Raw genomic sequence first — 25,257 nt, forward strand, 5'->3', positions numbered from 1 at the left:
CGGAGATACCTAATTTGGAAATGTAATACGTTAACGCAAAAATATCGTCACTTGGCATTCCAGCTACCCTAACAATGCGACTAGAAATAAATTACCAGGTCTAGCTCTACTATTGAGATCACACTAGAAGTACAGGACCCATTAAGATTAAGTCATCGAAGCCCCCCTTAAACAACTAACCTACCATCTCATGTGGAACGTCCGTATTCAAAAAATCCCAGTTCTGCCCTATAACCTAATACAGAATACAATACGCACCCTATACCATTGACTTTTGGGTAGAAAGTCTAATTCCTTCATATACAGGAACACCGAGATGACGCTGTGTACCCAATTTCTACCACTGCCGGCTTACGATACAAGCAAGACAATTCCACGGAGAACCCCTTGCTCCACACATCACGTCAAGTCAAATTTGGTAGAAAAGACTGCAAGATGTCTCCCACAAAGATCCTACTCAGGCCATTGAGCATCACTTCAATTTAAGCTCTACAGTAATACCGCAGCATCGCCAGTCGACTATGCGCACTTCATCGATCTTCAGTATCTCCCTGATTTCCTTTGCTATACAGACAATCGCCGACAGTGGTTGCAAATGTGTAGGTGTTCCTTTGCTTCTTGGATCGAATTGGTTGCTCAAAGGACACACTGAATAGTGGCTTACCCGTTATATTAGCTGCCATCTGAGCCTTGTTGGCCTTCTAAATCGGAGTGGACGGCGCTGAACGAGTCCATCTTTGGCCATCTTATTCAATCATCACCACCAGCTGCGGTTTGCTTTCCTTCCCAACCTAGTTACAACGCAAGCGAATGCAATTTAATTCTCGCCGCTTGGACTTCGTCTGTTTTCCATGCCGATAATCCTGTCAGTATCGACGGGAGTATATGGGCAAACAATAGCTGCAACCCTATTTATCCCAATGGTACCAGTATCAGTGGTAATCCCAATGCAGGGGTCAATGGTTGCTCCATTGGCGCGTACCCTGTTTATGTGATAAACGTTACCGAAGCCAGCCATGTCCAAGCAACCTTCAAGTTCGCCAGCAAACATAATGTGCGTCTGAACATCAAGAATACTGGACACAACGGTGCCGGAAGGTAATATATGGCCTTAAACTCGCCCAATTGTGTATATATGACTGACATGACTTTGAAGAAGTACCGCTTTCGGAAGTTTGTCGTATGTCATCTCCTTCGATAAGCTCAAAACTTCCCTCTTTCTGACTTCTCTACAGGCTATGGACTCACAACTTGAAGGGAATCACCTTGGACGATTCGTTTCGAATTACTGCTGATAATACTACCGGGACAGTTGCTCAGAAAGCGGTCACAATAGGCGCTGGTGTTCAAGACGGTGAGCTTTTCGATAAATTAATAGCACAGAAAGCATTTGCTGTTGGTGGTACCAATGCGGTAAGTCATGTTTGATCATCATGGTTTTTTGATATTTTTATAATCAATAATGCCCCTCCCTCGTGCACCTTTTTTTCTGCTATAGCCTTGTAGGTGGTGCTAACAAGAAAGAAGGATGTTGGTGTTGTCGGATGGGCCACTGGGGGAGGACACGGCGTTATGACTGGAGCTTATGGTCAAGGTGCTGATAATATTATCGAAGCAACATTGGTCACCCCCACAGGCAAAATACTCACAGCAAACGAAAAGCAAAACACAGATATATTTTGGGCAATTCGGGGCGGAGGCGGTGGAACTTTCGGCGTTACTCTCAACATGACCTTAAAGGCATATCCTGATCCAAACCTCACAACCTTGGCTGTGAGCATTACCGGCAAAAACGCTACCTCTACTGAGGCTTGGTGGGATGTCATTGCTGGATACCTTGGCGTGGTACCACAAGCTCAAGACAAAGGAGTACATGGATATTTCACAGTAGGCATGAATCCAAAAACTTTAGCTGACGCATTGCTTGCTTGGAATAAGGACAACGCCACAGTTGAAGCCGCTATTCTACCACTAAAGCAATTCCTGAGTGAAGCTGCTTCACATGGTACTATCGACTACACGCGTGGACCCATGCCCATCACCACCTTCTCCGATCTTCTGAAACTGCTTCCAAGCGTTGAGACCGTTGGCCGTCAATCAACCATCACTGCCTCCAGGCTCATCACTCGCGAGGCTTCTCTGAACCGGAATTTGTTTGCCAAGACTCTCCAAGAGGTAGGGCCTACAGGGTCGACAAAACTGGTACGTAACTAATATGCTCTTCTCATGATTGCTAGTCTCACGAACATTACAACTGACTACCACATGTAGAATGGAAGCGTCCCCGATCGGACAGTGTCCGGTACCCTGACTATAAGCCGTGAGCCCGTCGACAACGCATTGAATCCAATATGGCGCAACACTACTCTTCATCTCAATGTCGCACAACCCTGGGATGACTCCATCGCCGAACCGGATGTGAAGAGCCTGATCGATGATATGACTTACAATAGTCTTGATAAACTTCGTCGATTTGACCCGGCTTCTGGAGCCTATTTAAATGAGGTACGTCAAGGAGACTCTGTGAAGTTAAATACAAAGGAGTGTCTAATCAATGCTAGGCGAACGCGTACGAGCCCGGTTGGCAACTTTCCTTGTTTGGACAAAATTATGGCCGTTTACGTGAAATCAAAAATAAGTACGACCCGACGGGTCTATTGTATTGTCGTCAGTGTGTGGGAAGTGAAGATTGGATTGAAGCGTCAAGCGGTGGCTTGTGTAAAGCATTCGTGCCACTTTAGGTTTCGAGAGTAAGAAGAAGAAATTGGGGTTCCACAAACTGAGAAGTCGACTACCGGTCCGTTGCATCGCAGATCTAGGAATCTCGTCACTAAAATATACTAGCATTGTCAGCGGGGCCGAATAGAAAACTTAAATCTGAAGCTTTCGGGTGGCCTTGTCCGGATTTCCGGACGCAGAGGCCGCCCTGTAGACAATTCCGCTTATTGCATGCAGATATACACCCCTGCGTACGGGACAAACCCAAATTACAAATAATTTAACTTCAGTATCTCGAAATCTATACATACCTCGATGCCTCTTATAATGATTTGTAAACTACTCTCGAATACTTTACCTCTCTCATGAAAATTCATATACTCTTATTAAAAATCAATACTCTCAGAAGAGGAGTAAAGATCTTAAGAAGACGTCTATATATGATTTTCGTTAATAATCAGATTAATATTATAGTAACTTAAACTAATTATTATTCTGATATTATATGAAAAATAAAATAAGATAAATGAGTAAGGGGTAAGAAAAGAGGGAAGAAATTATATTCACTTTCATTTCCCTCAAAAAAATTTAATTTCACTTTCTCTCCTTAAAAACAGAACCTCTCATTTTCAATATTCGATTGTTTATTGAATTATATCTAACTTTTTTTAAATTATAATATTTATTTGAATTAACCGATTAATAGAAAAATTCAAATTAATAGATAAAAATTGATAAGCAATTTAAAAAGACGGTCAATTCGCAATCTTATCTCAGATCTAATTTTCATACTACTTTCAGTCAAAATCAAAGATATATTACTTCATGTTCTATATATTTGTTACTACTTTGTATATATGGTTGGTAATCAACTTGCTCCACATCATATTATCGCCTACATACCAGAAACCCGGGAAGCTCGGAGATCACGGAAAATAAGGAAGTCAAGTCGCGAATAAACATTAAAGAAAGAGAGAAAGGCCGCACTTGGGAAGCAATGGCATACCTATTCACGACGATTATTTGAGTCTCAACTTCACTTTTTCTTTTAAATCAGAAGCAGGTCAACAAATAACTTTGTTGAAAATAAATTTTCATGTGTACAATCCCACGATCAGTCACTTAAAGGTTTCTGAACAACATCATTTCTAATCACAATATTCCCCAAAATTGACATTCATCTAATGCCCTGAAAAGACGAATTCAATTATTTCGAACGGTGAATCTCACGTTCAGCGGATTTTTCTTCCAGATCAGGTAAGCCCTCTGGTTATTATGCCATGTCTCCTGCCCTGCAAGCAATTCATAATCTAAACGGAAGAGGATTCGGGATATGATTAGGCGCATTTCGTTATAGGCTAAATTCTTGCCTAGACAGTCGCGAGGTCCATGACTGAAGGGCTTGACACAGGCCAGGTTGTCCTAAATTACAGATATTGGAGTCAGTATTGCTTTGAGAAATTATGATTGTTTTAATATGTCGCAGATACCCCACTCCTGAGTTGTTGATAGGTAGGAAAAAAGCCCCGATAGCCTTACTTACTTTTGCATAGCGAGCATCGTAGCGCGGATGTGTAGGGAGAAGCCAGCGTTCGGGTCGGAATGAGTTCGGGTCTGTGAAATTATCTGGGTTGCGGAATGTTGCCCAAGGGTATACATGAATGATTGTCTGCGAAAGAGCTTAATAAAAGAGACAGCTAATAGAAGACAAATCTAGAAAAGAATGATAACCTACCCCTGATGGGATGAACTCACCGCCAATGTTCGCGCCAGGCGACACACGCGGTGGCGTCTCGGCTACTGGAGGAAACATTCGCAGAGTCTCCTCTATACACGCATGTAGGTAACCGATCTGGCCACATTTGACCATGTTGATTTCCGACTCTTCAGTGAAGGTGCTGCGGATCTCGTCTTGCAGAATTTTTTTTTGGGCGGTATTCGTACCGGTGATGTAGAAGAAGAAGCTCATGGCAGATGCAGTCGTCTCACTTCCCGCGCCGACCAAAATCATTGAGTTCTGCAAAATATCTTCGTTCGCCATTGCTTGCTCGCCCTCTCGATTTTTCTTCAGCCTGGAACAGGTGTTAACGCCATAATTGGGCAAATACGTTGGGCGATACGTACATGTGAGACATAAAATCGCGTTGGCCTGTCTTTGACTCTTCGCCCATTTCTATACGCTTTTTTGTTAATTCTTGGGTAAATACTGAATTCTCAACGTTTTGATTCATCGCTCTTAGAACCTGCTTTCGACCCATCATCATATTGAAAGGAATATTTAGGTAGGGATATGACGTTAGAAAGCGGTTGTAAGAGTTTCCCAGGATAGCGTCAAAAAAATTGGTGATGTAAGGATGCTCTTCACCGGTCTCAAGTGAGTTGAACGATTTTGCGAAGGTAAGCTCGCCAATGATGTCAAAGAATGTAAAGTTCATCCTACATTACGGGCAAGTCAGAAATTTATTAGTCAGGACTGTTTCAAGATAATGTTTTTGGAGAAAAGTTTGCAATTGTCATGGGACAATTTTTGTACGGACATTGTACGATAGGAAATCAGGGACTAATCTATACGTACCATTTCACAATATCTACAGTCTCTACAAGCTCAGCTTTGCGTGTCAGCTGCTCCAATAACATGTTTACATGCTTTTCGATGATGCCTTCTTGTTCACGGATCGCCGCTTCGCTGAACGAGTGGGCTAGAGATCGCCTCAACCGGCGGCTATCGTACAGTAAGTATGAAACACAGCTCTGTTGAAGTTTCCATCGAGCTTGAAGAACGACTACATTGCTCTTTGACTTGAAGATTACTGTTAGATTCAGAGGTGAAAGCCACTTACTGTAATTCGTTGGGAGCTCCGAGTATTGAATTATAGTCACCTTCGAAAAGGTAGTTACGGACCTTGTCGAAAGTCCCAGCCAGACCTTTGGCTTTGAGGCTAAACACCTCAGGATAGCCGATACTACCATCGACGGCAATGCGGTTGGGTCCAACACGGACTAGTGGTCCAAATTGCTTATGCAGCCGAGATACCTCGCGGGGAAAAGTTCCATCGATATTGCTGCGCCATCTAACAGATCGATTAGCATTCGTTCTTTTGAATATTTTCAAGTGTATAATGGATAATACTGGTTAATGATGTCGGTAGTTGCGAGGAGTGGCGGCCCAGGAATTTTAGAAAGAGGATGAAACCATATACGATAAATTGCAAGCGCAATGGAATAGAAGAAAATCTATTACGGGGTTAGCGGGTCTCGCGGAAGTCTGCTGATGATTTCGGATCACTAACAGCGGCTGGAACACAAATGATCAAAGATAATGCATTCAGCTCAATGAGTTGTTGTGGCAAAGTTGTCGGGAGAGTGAAAGTCATGTTTCGTGAAAAGAATGCGAAAGTTCTCGAAAAGAATGTAGCGTATGTGATTTTGCTTTCGAGGAAACAGCATACTTATATAATGACGAAATGAAACGGTTATGCATATTTCTTCTTCCCTTCCACCCTTGTATGCTCGCGCAGACTAGCTCCGGCATCGCATAAAGATTGCCGGCTTCAAAAACGTTCCGAGCCGGCTCCAAGCAAACCTTAAATCTATTACCCCAGTTTTTGACAACCCCTCTTTTCGGCAGCCTTATTAACAGCTGCAGCAAAACCTCTCTATAAAGATACCTGTTTCTGAAGTCTATTTTAAGCATATAGGGAATAAGTACCTTATATGCAGGTATCCGACTAATCCCGGCCCAGTAGTAGGGTTGACTAAATTATATAACTTAAAGAATCTTTTGATAGTCCTATAATGTAATGGTTTTTAATCGTTATAAATTATTATATCAAAGTTGTAGCACGTGATATACATGTGATATAAGCGTGATTTTTACATGATTTTTTGTATTTACTAAATTATCTAAAAATTTCAAAATTCCTTTAAAATTCTCTATTTTATATTAGAGAATATAACTGATTTAATTATTATTATATATTATAAGAAGCCGATTATTATTATATATTATATTATTATAAATTTATTTAATTCTATCTAGTAATAATTTAGCTCTAATTGGTTTCGATCGGATTATATTTTCATAATATCTTCTTTTACTAATGAAAATTAACTAGAACTTTAATATTATATAATAGATAAATTTTAACGATCTTATTAATTTAATAAGAATATATATCATTTTAAAATCTTAGAGATATTAAAATATAGAAATATCTTAATAAAGAGATTCTATGAATATAGGTTATTTTTAGGCCTAAAAAGTTTTAGTATTTAAAAATATCTCCTTAAGGAAAGACGTATAGAGTAGATAGGTTTATTGATATTGAGTATAGTGCGTATTCTATTGAAAGCTATATACGATCCAGTTGAGTATATCAACGAAAGTGATTACCTAATACGCCTAATGCGTTTAACCCGCTTTCTCCTTATGCAGAGTTTTTGCTGTACTAATGAAATCAAAAGCTTTCGATTTCAAGGGTGATAGAGTTTAGAGTTTCTCCGATTATTTCGGTTTCAGCGAAGAGCCGCGGAATTTTTCAATCTCTGCATTTCATAATCATCAAAACAATTCCAATCGAGTCAAGAAGGGCATGAACAGCTAGCATTATTTTCAGTATATCATGGAGGTCCTGTACGCCGAAGATAGATTCACGAGCCGCATCAGAACTCGTAATTTGGCAAGGAGACATCGCGTTATTTTCTATAGGTGAGACTGTTACTTGCAGCCCACAACGCACAAACCATACATTTTTTTGGACCCTTCGTTCGGATACCGGATGCTGCCATCATCCGTTTTTGTTAAGGGCAATTCCTTCCCCCAGGGGAGAAAACTTATTTGACTTCATAACGATATATATATTTTTTTGGTGCTACGTTCAGATAACAAATTTTGCCACCATGCGGGATTTGTTTTCCCAGATAGGACTCCTGTGAACATTGATCTTCAGGTTCATTTGTGTCGCTCTCAATTTCGCACTCAGATGCCTTTTCAAACTCTTTCTTTCTTGCACTTCGCGATACAAAGAACGGGAGGTTTTCATGCAAGGGCCTTGCTTGATGGATGTAGCCCATTGGCGTATGCATGATCTCTTGGCCCTCACGGCGAAGTGTGAGCCGCTCCGATAGGAAGTCAATAGGATTTTTCGAAAAGATGCTTAGATCCCCAGTATGATTCAATTGAGAGCTTTAAGTTGTCTCATTTGCAAGCTATAAAGCAATTAAATACTGTTAAACTCTTTGTTGTTTAGCCTAGCTGAACCCCGAATGTCTTTCCTCCCAACATTGCAATTTTCCCAAAATAGTAAAAGACTGGGTAAAAATTCGTGATTGATACTCCTTGACACTTTTTCCAATCCAACAAGAAACTTGTGGTCAGACCGAGAATATCATAGTGATGGAAGGTAAATTGTATGAATATGAACGTGCTCGTGATATATACGAAGGACGAGAAGATATGGATTATTGTGCATATCCTATATTATCAATATCAAGATCTACAAGGAAAATTCAATTCCTGATACTGAACCGTAAAATTTCAAGGAAAACACACTTTATACTCGGATGTCTCGTTAGCTGTGAAAACTTTTCAAAAACCACATACCAATTTCATGATAATTTGTTAGTATTATGTATAGAGAAACAATTTTAGAAGAAACGAAACATTTCATGAACCAAGCTGGCTGTGTGCCATGAGTCTTTCGAAACTGAAACATTACTTTAGACTGCTGTGGTCGCTGACCAAAGGATTACATATGATAATCACCCCGAACTTCCCAAATTGTACAACCATCTGCCCTCTCTTGGTATCTTGATTCTCATGGAATCAATGATTTGCTGCCCGATTCGTATTCTCAAGCTCTTTATCTTCAATTGAATCTTCCTCAACTATAGTTGCATTGAAATTCGTAATGTCAAGATTAGGATAAAGTTTAGGTTGCTTCTTACGCCGTTCTGTGTTGACTAATTCCACGTTTGTTTCGGAACCCTCACTGCCTCTACCGGATTTCTCGGATTCTTTTCTTCCCTTGGACCTCCTCACGCATCTGAAGCATAAAATGAATGCAATTTTCGAGCCCAATTTTCCAAACTGCCGGTCATATGTACGGAAGAATTTCGACATGTGCCAAGTACAAGCAATAATCATGCCGATAAACAATTCTGCGAGGCTGTAAAATGAAGTTAGCAAATATGATATTCACCTTTTGTGATTCTTACGTCAAGATAAATACGGGTACTAAAGCCCATGTGTTATCCAATCCAGATACCTGATTGAGTCGAACGCGGTAAATGATACTCAAGATTGAAGCCACAATGGCTCTATTTTTTCACGTTAGTATTCCCATCGACGAACCTTCGTTCTTCGTATTAAAATGAAACTTACAATGCTCCAGTAGCGAATATCAATCCTACTCCCAACTTCTTTTTTGTTGCCATATGTAATTTGCTTACTGCGAGTAATGGTATAACAAACAGGAAAACGTCAATTGCTAAGCCAACAGCAGCTATAGGAATAGTCAATTTCTGAGTGGTGAATATTCCATCTGAAATTAAGCTGTATACGAAGTTCTCGCCATGCGGTGGGGTTGTCCAGACAAGTGTAGCAATGGCCACTGGAAAATACCAAAGAGAGGTTATGGCGGCACCAATATAACAACAAATTCTAACCCAACGCATAGAGGTGAATATTTCGATATAAGTGAGCCAAATCGTAAGCTTTACGAGCCCGAAAGCCAAAGGGGTATTCCAAGTAGGTACAATGAATCCCTGTTCTATGTTAGGAATATATCAAGATCTCTCCAATAAGACGCACAACTCCGTTGTAATTGGTGAACAACCTAGCGAGTGAATAATCCCATGTATGCAATCCTACAGTTCCCAGACCAGTGACAGCTATGCCTTTTGTTAGTTGAGTATACATTAATAAGCAGAGATGAAACAACCTACATATAATGGTAATTACATAAGAGGTTATGGAGGCGAGCTACAGATGAGTAAGAAACTTGGCCTTCATGACAGAATCAGCACATACTAAGGCAAGAAGCCAGGTCACTAAAGCTTTTGATTAGTATTCCAAAATATAATAAAAATATTGATAAGTCAAGTTCGCAGCGATCTGGCTGGTGGTAGAAGATGAAATAGGTTACTTACAATCGTTCCAGCGCAGTTTCACAGGTCGCATAATCATAAATTTTGTCCACGTACGAATCCCACAACATATTAACATAAGAGCAAAGAAGAGACTGCACACTGCGATAATGACCGGTTGTAAGGTCTCTGGGTTTTCAGAAAAGGGTTGAACCCCTGGAGGTGGCGTTCCCGCGGGAATGGTAATAAGGACTGAGTGTGGTAACTTCACTATTTGTGCAAGCTCCTCTTGAAGAGGAGATTTGCGTCTGAATAATTGGATTATTGGACTCATGGTTCCTTTCTGCTTGAAATTAATCGAAGAATAAAAGACACAATGGATGAAGATAAATTCAAGCAGGTAAATATGAATCAGACGTATCTGTAGGATTATGAATGATGAAATAACTCAACGGTATACAATCTAGATTAATTGAAGAAGACTTCCATTACCTGCATGCATTTAGCACGAGGACAAAGGATGATAAATTCTCATGATTGGCTAGGTCAATACCAGATTCAGACCTCAACAGATGTTTAGAATGGTTGAAAGAGACGTCTTCAACGACGATGTGTTCTGCGGGAAGTCCCTTCGATCTAACAAGGAGATGTCAGATCATAAATACCGCAGACCACACGAGCAAAATTGCACCTTTATTCCGGTTTGTCTTGAGAATATTCGAAGAGCCTGAAAATTCAATGAAAGATGGTGAAATTCCAAGAAAATCGATTGTTTTGATTAGTAATGACGTGAAGAACAATGAAACCAGAACACAGGAGACTGGGAGAGATCTGGAACGTTTTGCCAGATACTTGGTTGGGATTGGATAAAGACAAACAAAGAATTACGGCAATTTAAAACTTAGACAGCGCATTTTCGAATTTCAATATCGTGCGTCGTTGAATAGTGTATTGGCAATTATGATCAAAATCTCGCGGGTGGTAAAGTTTAATCTGAAAACAAGGTATCGAAAGTGGACTGGTTTCAAAGCATTCCGTAACATGAACACGACAACGACATGTGTTTCTCTGAGCTGATAGCCTTTGAAGGTAAAAAGGTTATAATCAATGTCGCGTGGGAACAACTAGCAAAAACAGCATAATCCTGTATGGATTGAGTATCTGAAGCGTGGGCTCGGGAGAAGGGGCAACACATGCGCGGTAGTCCTACTCATGTCATATCAAAAAGAAACTCGACGCCAATACTACACACGGTCATCAGGGGATGAACATCCAACTTTGGTAAAGTTTTGGTGGTGAGAGGGCGCAAGAAAGACGCGGCAATGGGAAGAAATTGTGCTGCGAGACTGTTTGTCCGCCACGAAATTGATCTGAGGATAATAATTTCACCCAGAAAACGAAAGTTCCATCATGATTGTTTCCATATATCCGTACATCATTAAATCTCTGTTCACCGAATCTATCATCTCCAGCAGAGTTTTCTTGGAAGAGAACTCAATAACAACCGCTCTTGGTATTCGCGTGCATGTGGCCAACTTGAGCATTTTGAGATCTAACTCGACGTTAATTGTCGAGCACGTAAAAGCTTCGGCAGCTACCAGTTCGACTGGCAGAATAACGCCATCAATTCTTGCCTGCTATTGTTCCATGAGCGACAACGCACATGAGCGCAAAACCACTCTGGAAATCGATTAATGCTTTGAGACATCCACCTTCAGGGGTGTTATAAGCAGAAATCCCCCTTGCCTTGGTATTATCTCCCATTCACCATCACTACACCCTACCCTTCCCAGCCTCCTGAAACCAGATATTCAACGTGTTACCACCAAAGTCTTTGATACAGTACTCCGCCGTTGCGTGCCCAATCATCGTCATTGCGTATATTCTTGTTTGTTCATGCTTGAAGATTCGTCGTCAAGATCTAAGTTCCATCTCGCACACTTACCGTTTCCCCAAAGTATCTTGTTATTGCGGCACAAATACATTCAGCTTTACCAATCATTGATTCCACGAATTGTTTGCAGAGAGTAACGTCGAGGACGGCAAAAATGGTTGGAGGTTGAATAATTGTGGTTGACGCTCGCCACTACGCGTTCAGGCAGGCTAGAAGACCCCGGAACGGAAAGTCCAGTGCCCCGCACAAACATTTTGGCTCAACCACATGTTGGTTCAAAACTTTATAAATTTGTTGTACCGATCCTATCTTTGGCCATCGTCTGAGAAGCAAATCGGTGTCGCAAAATTTAATCGTCACAATTAAACCCGGCCGAAACCTTATTGGCCATTATGGACTCTTTGCCCTCCTATTTCACCTGACACTAACTAAAGATTTTGTCCACATAAGCATGCCACCTTGTCCTGGAAGGTCTTTCAACGTAATTTCTCGTATACTCTTCAATTTCTTCCAACTCCTGATTTCTCAATATCACCTCATGTGGTTTTAACCGTTTTGTTTTCTTGACGATTTTCCATCCGACAAAAATAATTGGAAAGACGCCAACCATTGCGTAGGAGAAGAGGAAAGTTGGAACATCCCACGCACCTGTCACAAAGTTAGTTCTTTCTATCCAAGAGGCCAAAAGAATTCGTAACATGCCGGGGGAGACGATGTCAGAGAGTGGGTAAAAATTCGACATACCAGGTAAGAAAACTGTATATCCACCGACAAAAGTCATGATAAAACATCCTGTCAATGCATAATATGCACTGAATGGTTGCCAAAAACTTGTATGTGGTAAAGTATTTCTATCAAGTCCTTGCGCATCACATGCTCTCTTCCACTACATCAAGTCAGTATTGTCCGCATAGCCACTCTGAAAATTCAACAGGTTCACTTACACATATAAAGGTATAAGCCATAACGCTGAAATTAATCAATTGACTTGCAGTAACCAAATTAACAAACCATTGAAGTACTACCGCTGCATTATTCGATACTTGCAAAAAGCTCAATAATGCAACGGCCAATGTAGCACAAACACAATAAATTGGAACGCCTTCCTTTGTGCACTTGGTGAGAAATTTGGGAGCTTTTCCTTCAAGCGCAAGACCGAAAAGTGATCTTGATGCACAATAAACATAAGAGTTGCCCGCAGAGAAAGCAGCTCCAAGAACCATGGCGTTAACGATATCCGGGAGAATTCTAATTTGAAGTCGATTCATGGCGACCACATAAGGACTAGCTGCTGCTCCTGGTAGACCATTTGTAAATGCATCTTTGAGTTCTTGGTCATTGTATGGAACCAAGATTCCCACAGCCAAACTTCCCAGAACAAAAAATGCGGTAAGCCGATAGAAGACCCCATTAAATGCTCTAGGCATAACAACCCTAGGATTTTGTGCTTCACCGGCTGCCATTGAGACATAATCTGGACCGGCTATGGTGAATGAGGCTTGAATGAGACATTGCAAGAATCCTAGGAAGCGACCAAGAGATCCCGTTTTATAAAGTTCGGTGAAAGCTCCTGGATTTGACCAAAATCGGAACCCGAATCGATCATGAAGTGGATTTCCACCCAGCATCGTGATGAAAGTGAATATGATCAGACCAACAATCAAAAGAACTTTCCCCATTGCGAGGTAAAATTCTGATTCTCCATACCATCTGACAGCAAATAGATTGATAAAACTATAATAGGGGTGGTCAATAGTTTAAGCAGAAAAGAATTCAAAGTAGCATACCCATAAAGAACTATCACAATAGCAATGATTCCACCAGCAGGAACTGCATCACTCCAATAATGAATGATGATGTTGCAAGCTACAATTTCGAATGGAACGAGAGCAGCTTCAAAGATAAAGAAGTTGTATCCTGCGGCAACTCCGAATGCTTCATCGACATACCGGCCAGCGAATCGTATGAATGGAGATGAAATCGGTAGATAAGTTACCATTTCCGCCATGCACTAAAGTTCTCACAATTAGAAGGGTGAATAATGACCGAGAGTGGTTACTTACATTTGTGACTGCCAAAATGAAAGTGCACCTAACATTTCAATACATCAGATGTCAATTCCGTGTCTTCAAATTCGACAATGGTCTAGAAGAAAGTAGGTACCTATACATACCAAATAGTGAAGGCCAAGAACAAACTTCCCGGTCCTCCATTTATCAACCCATGGCCAATTTGAACATAAAGAGCAGTTCCAATTGTCCCTCCGATGCCAATCAATTGAATATGCCTTGGTCTTAATTGCCGATGGGTAGAATCATGCGTCTGGTTGATGGATATGGTTTCGTCATGATATGGTGGAGAGAAGGTATCAAGTACTTCTTCTTCATGCTTCTCTTTCAGATACCCATCATTTGTAGGTTGTCTATATGAAGCAATGTTCTCATGATTAAATGGATGGGGTGCTTCAATACCAGAAGAAGACATGATAGCAATGATGATAATTAGGGAAGAAAATTGAAGAAAATATTTTTATCTCTCAATCAAGAATATTGTCAGCGAGCAAGAATTCGAAGACCCAGCCAACTAACGGTTAGTTACTGGTACACCAATACAGTTCGTCCGTGCCCCCCACTAAGGTTAATAAGACATCGACATCGACATGGACATGGGCAAGAGTGAATGACAAGGAAGAGAAATCCCCTCCCCCCGCAAATTTTAGGAGGGGTGACATGCCATTTGGAAAATGGGATTTCTAATGAGGCTCGAGTCGAGAATAACCTTGGAAGGCGAAAAATATTTCATATGATACCTGGTAGTAGGTGAAGCCCTTGGCTTTTCTACGCCAACTGCCATCTTCATTTCATGTCTGCGGTGCAACCTTGGAATCATCATAAGGTTGCAATCATACGTCGGGCGTCCCGAACCAGATCCCATGGACCATGGACCATGGTTAATGATTGATACGATACCGGTATGTGCTTGAGGCAGCGTGGAAAGGGCTAGTATGAATAGGTAGATAACGAAGAAAGTCGGTTTCTCTCCCGTTCCGACTTTTTCATTGGCTGCGCATACCATGTAGGTCAATCCAGGTTAATGAAGCTTTTTACAAGGGCCGAAAGAGCCTCGGTTTGAGATGGAGTCCACGGGTTTCCTGGTAATTTTTCAAGCCACAACTGCACCGCCGCATTAAACGTGGGGTGATTGAGCACGGTTCCAAGGTTCCTCAAGCTGAGGTCTCCAGCTACCATACTGGTATTACCAAATTGCTTTACTCGTACCATTATCTTTTAAGAAGCAACATCTATGGTAGAACTGCTCAATTTCAAATTCTGTCAACTGCTTTATCTTGAGAATCAGCTTCACCGGTAATTCCTCAATGTCAAACGAAGACCCAGTAAATGCTGGGGCTACGGTTCAAGATGACCACGAAGCTCTGCCACCATGGTACGAACAAAAAATTCTACCATGACTGAAATGGATGCAGGATACCTTATCCTGTACTCCCTGCCTCAGTTCACAACCCGATGGATCACATTGATCGTTGGTGTAGCCATAATGAGCTCCCCTATCAGCGCAAATATTTACCTTTCCTGTGTTCCTCTTCTTCAACGCGGCACGAATGTTAGCCTTCAATTGATCAATACCATCATCACCGCAGACGTGATCATCCAGGGAGTAGCACCTGCATTCTTGAGAGGATTATTAGATGGACTTGGGCGTCGACCAGTATATTTGATGACGTTTACTTCTTGTATCGCGGTGAGTATTGGGCTTGCATTACAAGATAGTTATGATTCATTGCTTGTGGTCCGAATATATTGAATAACTTTGGATTTTCAAGGGAACATAACCAAAAACTGTAGAAACTTATGGAATTATAGTATTTTAATATTTTACTACAGTAGGCCGTCTACAATGACGGAGAGCGAAAGCGAAGTATCACATCTGCTATCGCTCTTCAAATCATATTTCAGTTGTAGATCTGAATTTATTATAACTTTACTAGTTTTGAGTAAGAGTAACAAACCCTTGCTCTACCCATTGAATCCTATCTGCCTACTCCATAATACCACATAGCTTTATCTATTACTCCATTGTTCTCATTATATCCATTTCGTGCCCGCTCGATTGATTTGCTAATGCTACCGATTTTGGCATTTCAATAGTTAAAGAGCCTTAGATGCTTGTTTCGAAATTCGAATTCGAATCTGGGCTCCACCCACAAACTTTCTCTACTCGGTCATTAGAGGTCCGTTCCATCTTTTAAAATCTTCAGTGTCAAGCCCGAAAAGATCCAAGCAACGCCCTATCATTTGATCTACTAGATCATCTATCGAACTAGGTCTTGTATAGAATGCCGGCATCTGCGGGCAAATGATCGCTCCAGCTCGGGTGACCGTCATCATGTTTCTCAAATGAATCTCGCTCAACGGCACTAACCTCCGTTTTTCCTTTAGCATGACATCGGCAGCTCTGGAGATCAAATCTTCGCAATATCCGGAACTGACGGCAGCCAAAGTCTTCATGCTACACGGAATAATAATCATACCATCAGCATGGAAAGATCCACTCGAGATTGGGGCGGCTTGATCATGATTAGACCACACATGATCAGCAAGAGCTTTAATATTTGCAGACGTATAATCCGTCTCGTATTTTATAGTAGCTAAAGCCCAGTGACTGAGGACGAGGTGTGTTTCGACATTCAGACGTCGTAGCGCTATAAGGACTTTGATTCCCAGACAAGCACCAGTGGAACCAGTCATCGCTACCACAATGCGTCTGCGAGGGGTCGGAGGGTGGGTAGCTTCATTCGTCATTGTTTCTGACAGGAAGAACTTTGTATGTGTGGAAAAAAGGTGACTACGGGAAGAAAGCCTAGTTGCGTGCAAGAAAGAAGATTGATGAATGATGTATTGTTTCCGTTCACAGCTGAAATCTTTAAATAATGATCCTGAAATTCATCATGACGCACAAAGTTCAAAGCATTTGAAGTTATACGGAGGCCGCTCCGAGTCGCGCCGAAGTCCCCCGAACTGTTACTATCCCACAAAATGCTATACGTGAGGTTGAGAGAATTTCAACTCAAGACAATTGATTTTGTAAGCTTTACTAGTTTTGAATGTCACATTATATTTCCGAAAGAAATAACGTCACTTCTGTTCTTCTCAGCGGCCAAAGAGTAGCTCATATCATCACTCCCACAGCTTTCATATCAAAGATATGATCCATCTTCAATTTATGCTATAAAACCGGGTATATCGGAATGAGTCTCTGATATGCACGATTTTATGGATGCAAAAGTAGGGCCCTTGAAAGCTTCGGAGCTGTAATATTGTAGTTGTGTGCACAAGTCGTCATAATTTGTAAAAATGCCATGTGATGTTGTGCCGATCTTCACCGAAGATCTCCGAAGCGTTCCATCCGCTCCACTGAGAAAGCCCTTAGAAGTCTTGACTAATGAGCAAAATATCGTTTTGTTAAGAATATATATAAATAATGGATATAGCAGGTTCACTAAGATCTTAGACTCAAAAACTCGGTCCTCATCAGTGCCGACAAAAATCATCAAATAATTCCCTACAACACATCAAATACCATCATGGCTCCCACAGACCTATCATCATATCTCTCGAAGTCGAACCGAGAACTTCCATATTTAAACTTTCGAGAATTCATAGAAGCGCTCAAGAAGGATGATGATATTGTGGAGATCGACAACGAGATTGATCCTTATCTAGAAGCAGGAGCTATCATTCGCAAAGCTTGCGAGACTGGTGCACCTGCGCCCCTTCTCAAAAATATGAAAGGTGCAGAAAATGGTCTCTGGAGAATTCTAGGAGCCCCGGCATCTTTGCGCCACAACCCCGCTCAGAGGTATGGTCGCATTGCACGCCATCTAGGACTTCCACCATCCGCCGGGATGAAGGAGATTCTTGATAAAATGACATCAGCTGCACATGCTACATCAATCCCGCCAAATATTATTAGCAGTGGCCCAGTGAAGGAGAACAACCTCTTCGGAGATGAGTTTGATTTAGACAAATTGCCTTCCCCTTGACTTCATCAGGCTGATGGAGGGAAATATGTACAGACCTACGGCATGCATGTCGTACAGACACCGGAAAAATCTTGGACGAACTGGTCAATTGCACGTGCCATGGTCCATGATAAGAACCACCTTGCCGGATTGGTAATTGAACCCCAGCACATCTGGCAGATTCATCAGCAATTGAAAAGGATTGGAAAGGATATACCAAGGGCATTGGCTTTTGGCGTGCCTCCAGCAGCTATCATGGCAGCTAGCATGCCCATTCCAGATGGCATCACTGAGTCTGGATACATTGGGGCTATGACCGACTCTGCTTTAGATGATGTTGTCAAATGTGAAACTAACGATCTATATGTTCCAGCCAACGCTGAGATCGTTTTCGAGGGAACAGTTTCAATCACAGAAACTGCTCCGGAAGGTCCGTTGGTGAAATTCATGGTTACTTATTTCCTGGAGATACACATGAATGACTAAAGTACAAGGTCAATGCGATCACTTATCGAAATAACGCGATCCTACCTGTTTCGAATTATGGTCGTATCACAGATGAGACACACACACTTATTGGCTCACTTGTAGCCGTGGAGATCCATCAACTTTTCCAGGATGCCGGTCTCCCAATCACGAACGCATTTGCGCCATTCGAAAGCCAAGTCACCTGGCTCGCATTAAAAGTAGACATCACAAAACTCAAGGAAATGAACACTACTCCAAAAGCATTCAGACAGAAAATTGGAGACTTGCTCTTTTATCATAAAGCTGGCTATACCATTCATCGTCCAATTCTCTATGGTCCTGATATTGATGTCTATAACTTCAAAGATGTCATGTCCACATTTTCAACACGGTGCCAACAAAATCATAACGAGACATTTTTCGAAGAGTGTCGAGGGTTCCCATTGATTACTTATATGTCTCATGGAACCAGTTCGCCTGTCCAGAGTGGAAAGGTTATCTCGGATGCTTTAATGCCCACCGAATATGAGGGAAGTCAGAATTGGCATCAGGCTTTGTTCAAACACTCATACCCCGAGACTTTACAGAAGAATATCAACGCTAAATGAATGAATCCGTGGGGATTTCCAGATAATTGAAAGAATGCACAGATTAATAGCCGGTAAATTGAGTATATAGACACTAGTAAATCTTCATTAACTAAGGAACCAAAATTTTGGATGCGAGAATCTAAAACCTTGACACATTTATAGTAACTGTATGAACAATAATGTGTATAACATAGCGATTTCTAATGATAACTGATTATATTGTTGGCACACTAATCAACAGACCTATGGATAATAATATGTTCTTGTAAAAAAAAAAAAAAAAAAAAAAAAAAGTACCATTGATTGAAGATGAGGAGAACATACCATTTAGGAACCTCTGCTAGCTCCATCGCCTGAAGGTTCTATTGCTTCATCACCCGCTGGCCCCGATGCAAAATCTTTCCCGATTTTTTGACCTCGAGGTATGTAGTTCTCTAGCGAAGAGTCAAATCCAAACAATTGACTCTCAACCATTGAGGAATCTGTCTATACGATTAGCAATCTTGAGAATCTCGAGAGTGAGGATCCGTGCTCACCCCATATAATTGGGTCAAAAAAGTTTATTGAGTTCGCAATTTCTAGACTGTCTACTGGTTCATAAGAATCAATATCGTTGCTATCATTCTGAAAATTTATGAAATCCTGCGGACCCGGTGTTCTTAAACTCCCAGAGATTAGCCTTATACATCATGGATGATACTGTTGGAGTAGATGCAGGACATACAGATCTAGAGGCTCATTCAAAGATCCTGAAGCAATGCCTGGCACCTTTTCGGTAAATCCATCCGCAGTTCGATCGATAGATCTGCTTTGGATATTTTATAGTCCCCTGAGTGCGGAAACTGCTCATTGATGTTGTTTCGACAATTCCATGCTTCGATCTGAAGCACCGCTACTTCCAGCGAACAGATCGAGAACATCACTCAGTGAGCTATTCACCTCTAGATTTAATGGTTTTTTGGCATAAAGTAGGCCTAATAATCATGCCAAGCTGAGTCCATTGTGCATTATAGGCCATGAGCGTGAGGCAAGGGAGCTTAAAGAATGAAGTCGTAAAAATGCTTGTGTCCCCTTAAGCAGATAGGAATCATATTTTCCAACTAGCAATTTCTGACTCTCATCCATTATTTGACAGCCACGAAATTTTCGGAGGGTCAGAAGACACAGTCACACAACCGCGAAACTGACATGTAGCTCAAGCGCATATATGATTCACACCGCTGGCGAATGTTACTACTCCGTGTTATGTTACTGCCCCGTGTTAGCTCGTCCAGCGGCTCCCTAGTAGGGAGAAGAACCTCCTCAATTTGTTTGACATTCTCCAGGTTCATAGGAGATTCAATTCTGCAGATCTTTGAACGGGTAAAGAGCGGAGAAGTTTATCACAGAACATTCATACGCTCCGAGTATGAAAAGACACTCTTGAGTTCTGTCAAAACTCCTGATGGCCAAATCGTTGGATATCTGTCGAAAAATAATGAAAGAAGGGTGTCCTGCCACAATAGCGCTAGCCATAATTTGTAACGTGGCGAAGACTCGACAGAGTTCTCTTCATGTAGACCAAGACTTTGAGCAATTCTTACCGTAGCTCCTAGAAGATGACAAGCTGCTTCTGGCTAAAAGCAAGGGGTGTTGCCTTCGGTCTGGAATTCTGTGGATTGAAGGTCCATATAGCGTAAAACAGCCTGGCCAAAACACTCTCGTCTCGGCTTTTATTTTGGAATCTTCGGCTTGCTCATCTTCTAGTGGTGGCCGAGTTCTTTCATTATGATGCAAGAGATTGAAGGACGTGGAATCCAGCAACAGAACTTCTCAAAGTTGTCTACAGTTTGATTGCACAAACCATAAATATGATGGGGGATGATACTGAGACAGATGGAACGTTTCCCGATTTCTCTGCCGAGCGCTTCCAGGAATTCAAAGAGAATACTGACGCACTACCCGCTGCAATCCAGTTGTTAGCAGATCTAATTTCAGTCGGACCAGCTTTGTAGTTTTGCATTGTGGATGGTTTGGAGATACTCGATAGCTGTGAAGGAAATGTGTTGCTCAGGAAGAGTTTCAAAGATCTGATTACCCTTATGTGTAAATCAGTTGCTGCAAAGTCGTTCTCGGGTCGAGGACGGATTTTCAAAGTTCTGTTCACAACCAACGCTTTTGTGGGAGAGCTCGCAGATCGTCACGATGCAGAATATTTTGTGAAATTGACATAGGACGACGAGAAGGAAGACGAGCTTCTTACATATCCCTGACCATCGCATTAAAAACTCATTGCAAGTGTTCTCCCAGGGTGGTATGGAACCTTTAAATTCCATCACAATCTTCCGGGTCCAATACCACGCATCCATATTGCTGTCAGGCAAGTTCAAAAGAATAAGTTCAAATGCTGTTCACCCATCTGATTGCCACGACTTCCATAGTTCACGAGCTGGCAATGTATTTGTTCAATACCAATGGGTTGAGAATGAGCACATCTGTCGTTGGTTTGCTTTGCCTCTACGTAACCGAAAAAAGCGGCGGAAATTTACCATCACTCAAAAAAACTTGAACAACTAAGATCTCTTCTTAATATAATATTAAATAATAAAAACATTTAATAGCAATACAAAAAGACTCAAATTTTCATTTGCTTTTTTCAAATTTTAATATTTAATTTGAAATGAATTTATAATCTATTAAAAAATTGCTCAATGTCAACCACTTTTTTCGGCTACGTAGAGCTTGCTATCATCTCCAACAGTTGGATTGTGGTTAATAAGGTACATCTGGCCTCGTCTATTCATTTTCAGGATTTAAATGGTCTTGAGATATGATGAGGCTGTGCCAGAGGGTTTCTTTTGCTCTGTCTTATTCGGTTTTCTAAATTCATTTCTCCTTCGACCTCCAATCATGTGTGGGACAGAATAAATCTCCAGAGCTTTTCCGTCGTTGGGTATGTAGACATACTTTCGGACAGCTTGGATATCATTGTCGTAATTACCATTCAAAAAGTTCCTCACTTTACCTATTTACGACCTCGTAGATCAGTGGATCACTCGCAGGCTTGATGCAGGCCATAATACTCAAACACCTTAGTCACAATATTCAGATCCTCGAACAATATACCACTTCAATTGGGGAAGAACAAGCCGCTTAGCATGATTGGGACGGATGAGGATCTGAAGACTGGCAAGATCCGAACTCACCATCCAAATCTTGTCATTGGTGCCGACGGTGTAAATTCAACGACCTGAAAACTGTTGTATCCGGAAGTAAACCTCCCTCATGCTGGTCACTTAACATGGAACGGGACTGTATCAGAGAAAGATGTGCGTAGGGAGAGGCTGCCATTCATTCATAACAAATACATTCGTTATGCTGATAGATATTATATCGTTGCGTATGGTCTCCTGAGTATATTCTTTGCATTGCATCAATCTTTGAAGATGAATTAAATTCCAGATGCCTGATTCCAGGCGAAAACAGGAGTGTTATCCCCGGTAAACGACAAGTGAAATTGATTTGATTCGATGCATACGAAGCCATTTCTCCAGAACAGCAAGTAGTGATCACAGATATCGACGGATTGAAGCATCAAAGAACTGATTCATTTATCAGACTTCGCTCCGAAATTTGGGCACAAAAGCAAGCAAACGATGAACACTCTCCGGAACCTATCAAAGAAATGATGAAAGATATCCAGAACCAGTTTGTGACAGGTATCTAAGGTTGCATCTCACGAAAGGCAACACATTTTGATGGCACGCTTTTCTTGGTTGCAAATGATTTCGTACTATTTCGACCATCGGCAGCACAAAGTACAAATCGATGGGCTTTACATTGCCTACTCCTAGAGCAACTTCTTCTGAACAAGATTACCTTGCAAAACTATGAAAATCAAGTTCGTTTATGTGAAAATACTACTCTTCATTGAAGTAGGGAGGTTGTGTCATGTGTATGAGCAATCTCGCAGGCCGACTGTACCACAAAGTCCGTCACCAATTGGCGTGTCAGAGCAGGAGATGGGTTTTTCGGTTATGAAGCCGATTCTTAGCGATTGTTTGATAGTAACCGATCGTATTCATCTTTAAGTTGGCCTGGATTCACCTGTTTGAGTTTGGTATTTCCCCGTAATCAATGTATATTATGTCAGCATCAGATGTAGACTTCTTGGAACTTCTCATTGATTTACTCGCTCAATGTCGAGTCATGATCCAGAAATCTTAAAATTGACATTTGTTGCAATACGCCGCTACTCCGTAAAAATGTGTCTGCTCTGACTGTACTTTGAGAATATCCGGGTGGTACTAGTGAAATACGGAAGATAATCGACCCAAAGTTATTGAAACATACCGTTGTTCCCATCAATCATGGCCCACCGAGCAAGTCCGCATCATCGAGCACGCACATCCTTTCGATAGAATCGATTAAGTTTGAGCTGCTCATGCTCATACCGTTTCTTGAGACACTAAGAGTGTTTGGATTGACAGATAAAAGTTGTATTCTGATCCACTTTTCTCGTGAGCTCTTAACTCCCCGATGAGCCAAGAAACATAACTCCCCGAAACAAGAGATGGCGAGTTCAACATCACACAATGCAAGAATAACCATGAGCTAACAATGCCTTCACTCGCTTCAGTATCATACATCGGAAATTTTTCAGTGCGAACGCCGATCTGGACAGTAAATCATTTCGACTACGGATTTGTGGCGTCGGTCCTAGTGAATCCGACGATCCAGACTTGTGTGCGTCAACGTAAAGCTTCGGAAGTAGTGAAATATGGTCAATGACATGATGTATACCATTGACAAGTTAGATGAAGTTGAATCTTGTCGACATCTATATAAGAGCTCAATAGGCCTCCCATCTTCATTCCCATCATTATCAAACAATAATCTCAAAGATCTGATCATCACATCAATCAAGCTCACTCCAAAAACCTCAATTATCTCCAGTTGAAAAACACCAGAATTACCATCAACATGCTCGGAAAAGTCTCCCTCGAAGAAGCCTACGAAATCCCCAACTTGGCGGATCAATCTCGTGACCAGGCTGCCATGTATATTGCCCCAAAGGACCTCGATCGTTACATGCGCCAAATCAAATCCATCACTGGTGAACGTGTCAAGGTCTCTGATGCGAATGGAATTGGTTACACCATCGTTTCTTTGACCGTTCCAGGTATTCAAGGAATCATAGACCCAGTTAAGGCCGAGAAACATGCCACTGAATGCAACAACTACATCGCCAATGAAATCAAAGACCACCGAGATCGACTTGGAGCTTTTGCGTGCCTTTCAATGCACAACCCCGAGCAAGCTGCCGCAGAGTTGGAACGATGTGTCAAGGAATTTGGATTTCACGGTGCTCTCGTCAATGATTTTCAACATGCTGGTCCTGATGGAGAGACCTACCTCTACTACGATCAACCTGCTTACGATGTTTTCTGGAAGAAATGCGTAGAGCTTGATGTTCCACTCTACATTCATCCTGCCGCACCAACTGGATCCATGTATGAGAAACAATTTGCTCAACGCAAATATCTCATTGGCCCACCACTTAGTTTCGCTAATGCCGTTTCCCTTCATGTCTTGGGACTTATCAGTAACGGTGTCTTTGATCGTTTCCCAAAACTCAAACTCATCATTGGTCACTTGGGCGAGCATATTCCTTTCGATTTTTGGAGAATCAATCATTGGTTTGAGGATGTCGAAAAGCCTCTCGCCGAGAAAAATGGTGACATTCCTTGGAAGAAGACTGTCGTTGATTATTTCAAGACAAACATCTGGATCACTACCTCCGGTCATTTCTCGACCCCTACTCTCAAGTATGTTTGTGAGTACTTAGGTCCCGAGAGATTGCTATTCAGTGTTGATTATCCATATGAGACAATTGAGAATGGATGTGGATGGTGGGATGGTGATGCGGAGAACATCAAGAAGGCGCTTGGTGGCCGAAAAGCATATGAGGATGTTGGAAGGGAAAATGCAAAGAAGTTGTTGAGACTCGGAAAGTACCATGATTCGGAAGCTGTGGTCGAGTAAGGTCTAAGGCATCCACCAGTAGAAGGAAAGAGCCAAATTCTTTTTCCAATGCCGACTTACAGGCCAGAGAAATAGTTTTTAGAGAATCAACCATACATTCATTTGTCAAATTGATCTCACCTAGAAATGCTTCTTGTGGATGCTCGACATAAGTTCAATCTGGATGACTGTGCTGACCGACCTTTTCTCTGGAAAGGCACTTGCTACTAACGTGAGAATCGATGTTGCGGCAGCAACTTGACCTCATCAACTATGCAGGTCTCAAGGGCGGATCGAATGCATACTAGGTAACTACCTTTCTTTAAGCCACGAGCCTTATTGATATTCCCGAAATTAGAAGGATATATCCAACCATATCTTGCAATTATGATCTTCACTCGTAGATGGGAACGGAACCTTCGACCTTCGATTGTTATGTTCATTGAAAAGAGGAATAA

The 25,257-nt window shown here is 41.6% G+C and overlaps 8 protein-coding genes across 8 annotated transcripts; 4 read left to right on the forward strand and 4 right to left on the reverse strand.

Annotated features, from left to right (window-relative positions):
• Positions 1 to 521: 521 nt before the first annotated feature.
• On the forward strand, positions 522 to 2,741 carry EAE98_011714 (uncharacterized protein; the record flags this gene model as incomplete). The annotated part of the gene is made up of 7 exons (XM_038959337.1): positions 522 to 599; positions 677 to 1,098; positions 1,157 to 1,180; positions 1,236 to 1,413; positions 1,528 to 2,202; positions 2,272 to 2,505; positions 2,562 to 2,741. The coding sequence occupies 7 exons, from the start codon at positions 522 to 524 to the stop codon at positions 2,739 to 2,741; spliced, it is 1,791 nt and encodes a 596-aa protein (XP_038804233.1).
• A 1,180-nt stretch (positions 2,742 to 3,921) lies between these two features.
• EAE98_011715 (uncharacterized protein) lies at positions 3,922 to 6,092 on the reverse strand (the record flags this gene model as incomplete). The annotated part of the gene is made up of 8 exons (XM_038959338.1): positions 3,922 to 4,140; positions 4,262 to 4,387; positions 4,454 to 4,790; positions 4,843 to 5,154; positions 5,294 to 5,440; positions 5,559 to 5,789; positions 5,849 to 5,952; positions 6,009 to 6,092. 8 exons carry the CDS (start codon positions 6,090 to 6,092, stop codon positions 3,922 to 3,924), a joined length of 1,560 nt encoding a protein of 519 aa, XP_038804234.1.
• A 2,308-nt stretch (positions 6,093 to 8,400) lies between these two features.
• Positions 8,401 to 10,138, reverse strand: EAE98_011716 (uncharacterized protein; the record flags this gene model as incomplete). Its single annotated transcript, XM_038959339.1, has 7 exons — positions 8,401 to 8,885; positions 8,935 to 9,036; positions 9,101 to 9,483; positions 9,530 to 9,609; positions 9,664 to 9,700; positions 9,749 to 9,768; positions 9,868 to 10,138. The coding sequence occupies 7 exons, from the start codon at positions 10,136 to 10,138 to the stop codon at positions 8,543 to 8,545; spliced, it is 1,236 nt and encodes a 411-aa protein (XP_038804235.1). The 3' UTR covers positions 8,401 to 8,542.
• A 1,984-nt stretch (positions 10,139 to 12,122) lies between these two features.
• Positions 12,123 to 14,460, reverse strand: EAE98_011717 (uncharacterized protein; the record flags this gene model as incomplete). The annotated part of the gene is made up of 6 exons (XM_038959340.1): positions 13,872 to 14,460; positions 13,762 to 13,789; positions 13,486 to 13,709; positions 12,643 to 13,432; positions 12,443 to 12,584; positions 12,123 to 12,346 (listed from the first exon to the last, which is right to left on the reverse strand). The coding sequence occupies exons 1-6, from the start codon at positions 14,180 to 14,182 to the stop codon at positions 12,123 to 12,125; spliced, it is 1,719 nt and encodes a 572-aa protein (XP_038804236.1). The 5' UTR covers positions 14,183 to 14,460.
• Positions 14,461 to 15,163: 703 nt separating this feature from the next.
• Positions 15,164 to 15,678, forward strand: EAE98_011718 (uncharacterized protein; the record flags this gene model as incomplete). The annotated part of the gene is made up of 2 exons (XM_038959341.1): positions 15,164 to 15,457; positions 15,604 to 15,678. The coding sequence occupies 2 exons, from the start codon at positions 15,164 to 15,166 to the stop codon at positions 15,676 to 15,678; spliced, it is 369 nt and encodes a 122-aa protein (XP_038804237.1).
• Positions 15,679 to 15,930: 252 nt separating this feature from the next.
• On the reverse strand, positions 15,931 to 16,518 carry EAE98_011719 (uncharacterized protein; the record flags this gene model as incomplete). The annotated part of the gene is made up of 1 exon (XM_038959342.1): positions 15,931 to 16,518. The coding sequence occupies one exon, from the start codon at positions 16,516 to 16,518 to the stop codon at positions 15,931 to 15,933; it is 588 nt and encodes a 195-aa protein (XP_038804238.1).
• A 782-nt stretch (positions 16,519 to 17,300) lies between these two features.
• On the forward strand, positions 17,301 to 18,814 carry EAE98_011720 (uncharacterized protein; the record flags this gene model as incomplete). Its single annotated transcript, XM_038959343.1, has 3 exons — positions 17,301 to 17,699; positions 17,769 to 18,176; positions 18,233 to 18,814. The coding sequence occupies 3 exons, from the start codon at positions 17,301 to 17,303 to the stop codon at positions 18,812 to 18,814; spliced, it is 1,389 nt and encodes a 462-aa protein (XP_038804239.1).
• A 4,944-nt stretch (positions 18,815 to 23,758) lies between these two features.
• EAE98_011721 (uncharacterized protein) lies at positions 23,759 to 24,820 on the forward strand (the record flags this gene model as incomplete). Its single annotated transcript, XM_038959344.1, has 1 exon — positions 23,759 to 24,820. One exon carries the CDS (start codon positions 23,759 to 23,761, stop codon positions 24,818 to 24,820), a length of 1,062 nt encoding a protein of 353 aa, XP_038804240.1.
• Between the last annotated feature and the right edge of the window lie 437 nt (positions 24,821 to 25,257).

Source organism: Botrytis deweyae (assembly GCF_014898535.1).
Source record: "Botrytis deweyae strain B1 chromosome Unknown BDEW_052, whole genome shotgun sequence".
Lineage (NCBI taxonomy): Eukaryota > Fungi > Ascomycota > Leotiomycetes > Helotiales > Sclerotiniaceae > Botrytis > Botrytis deweyae.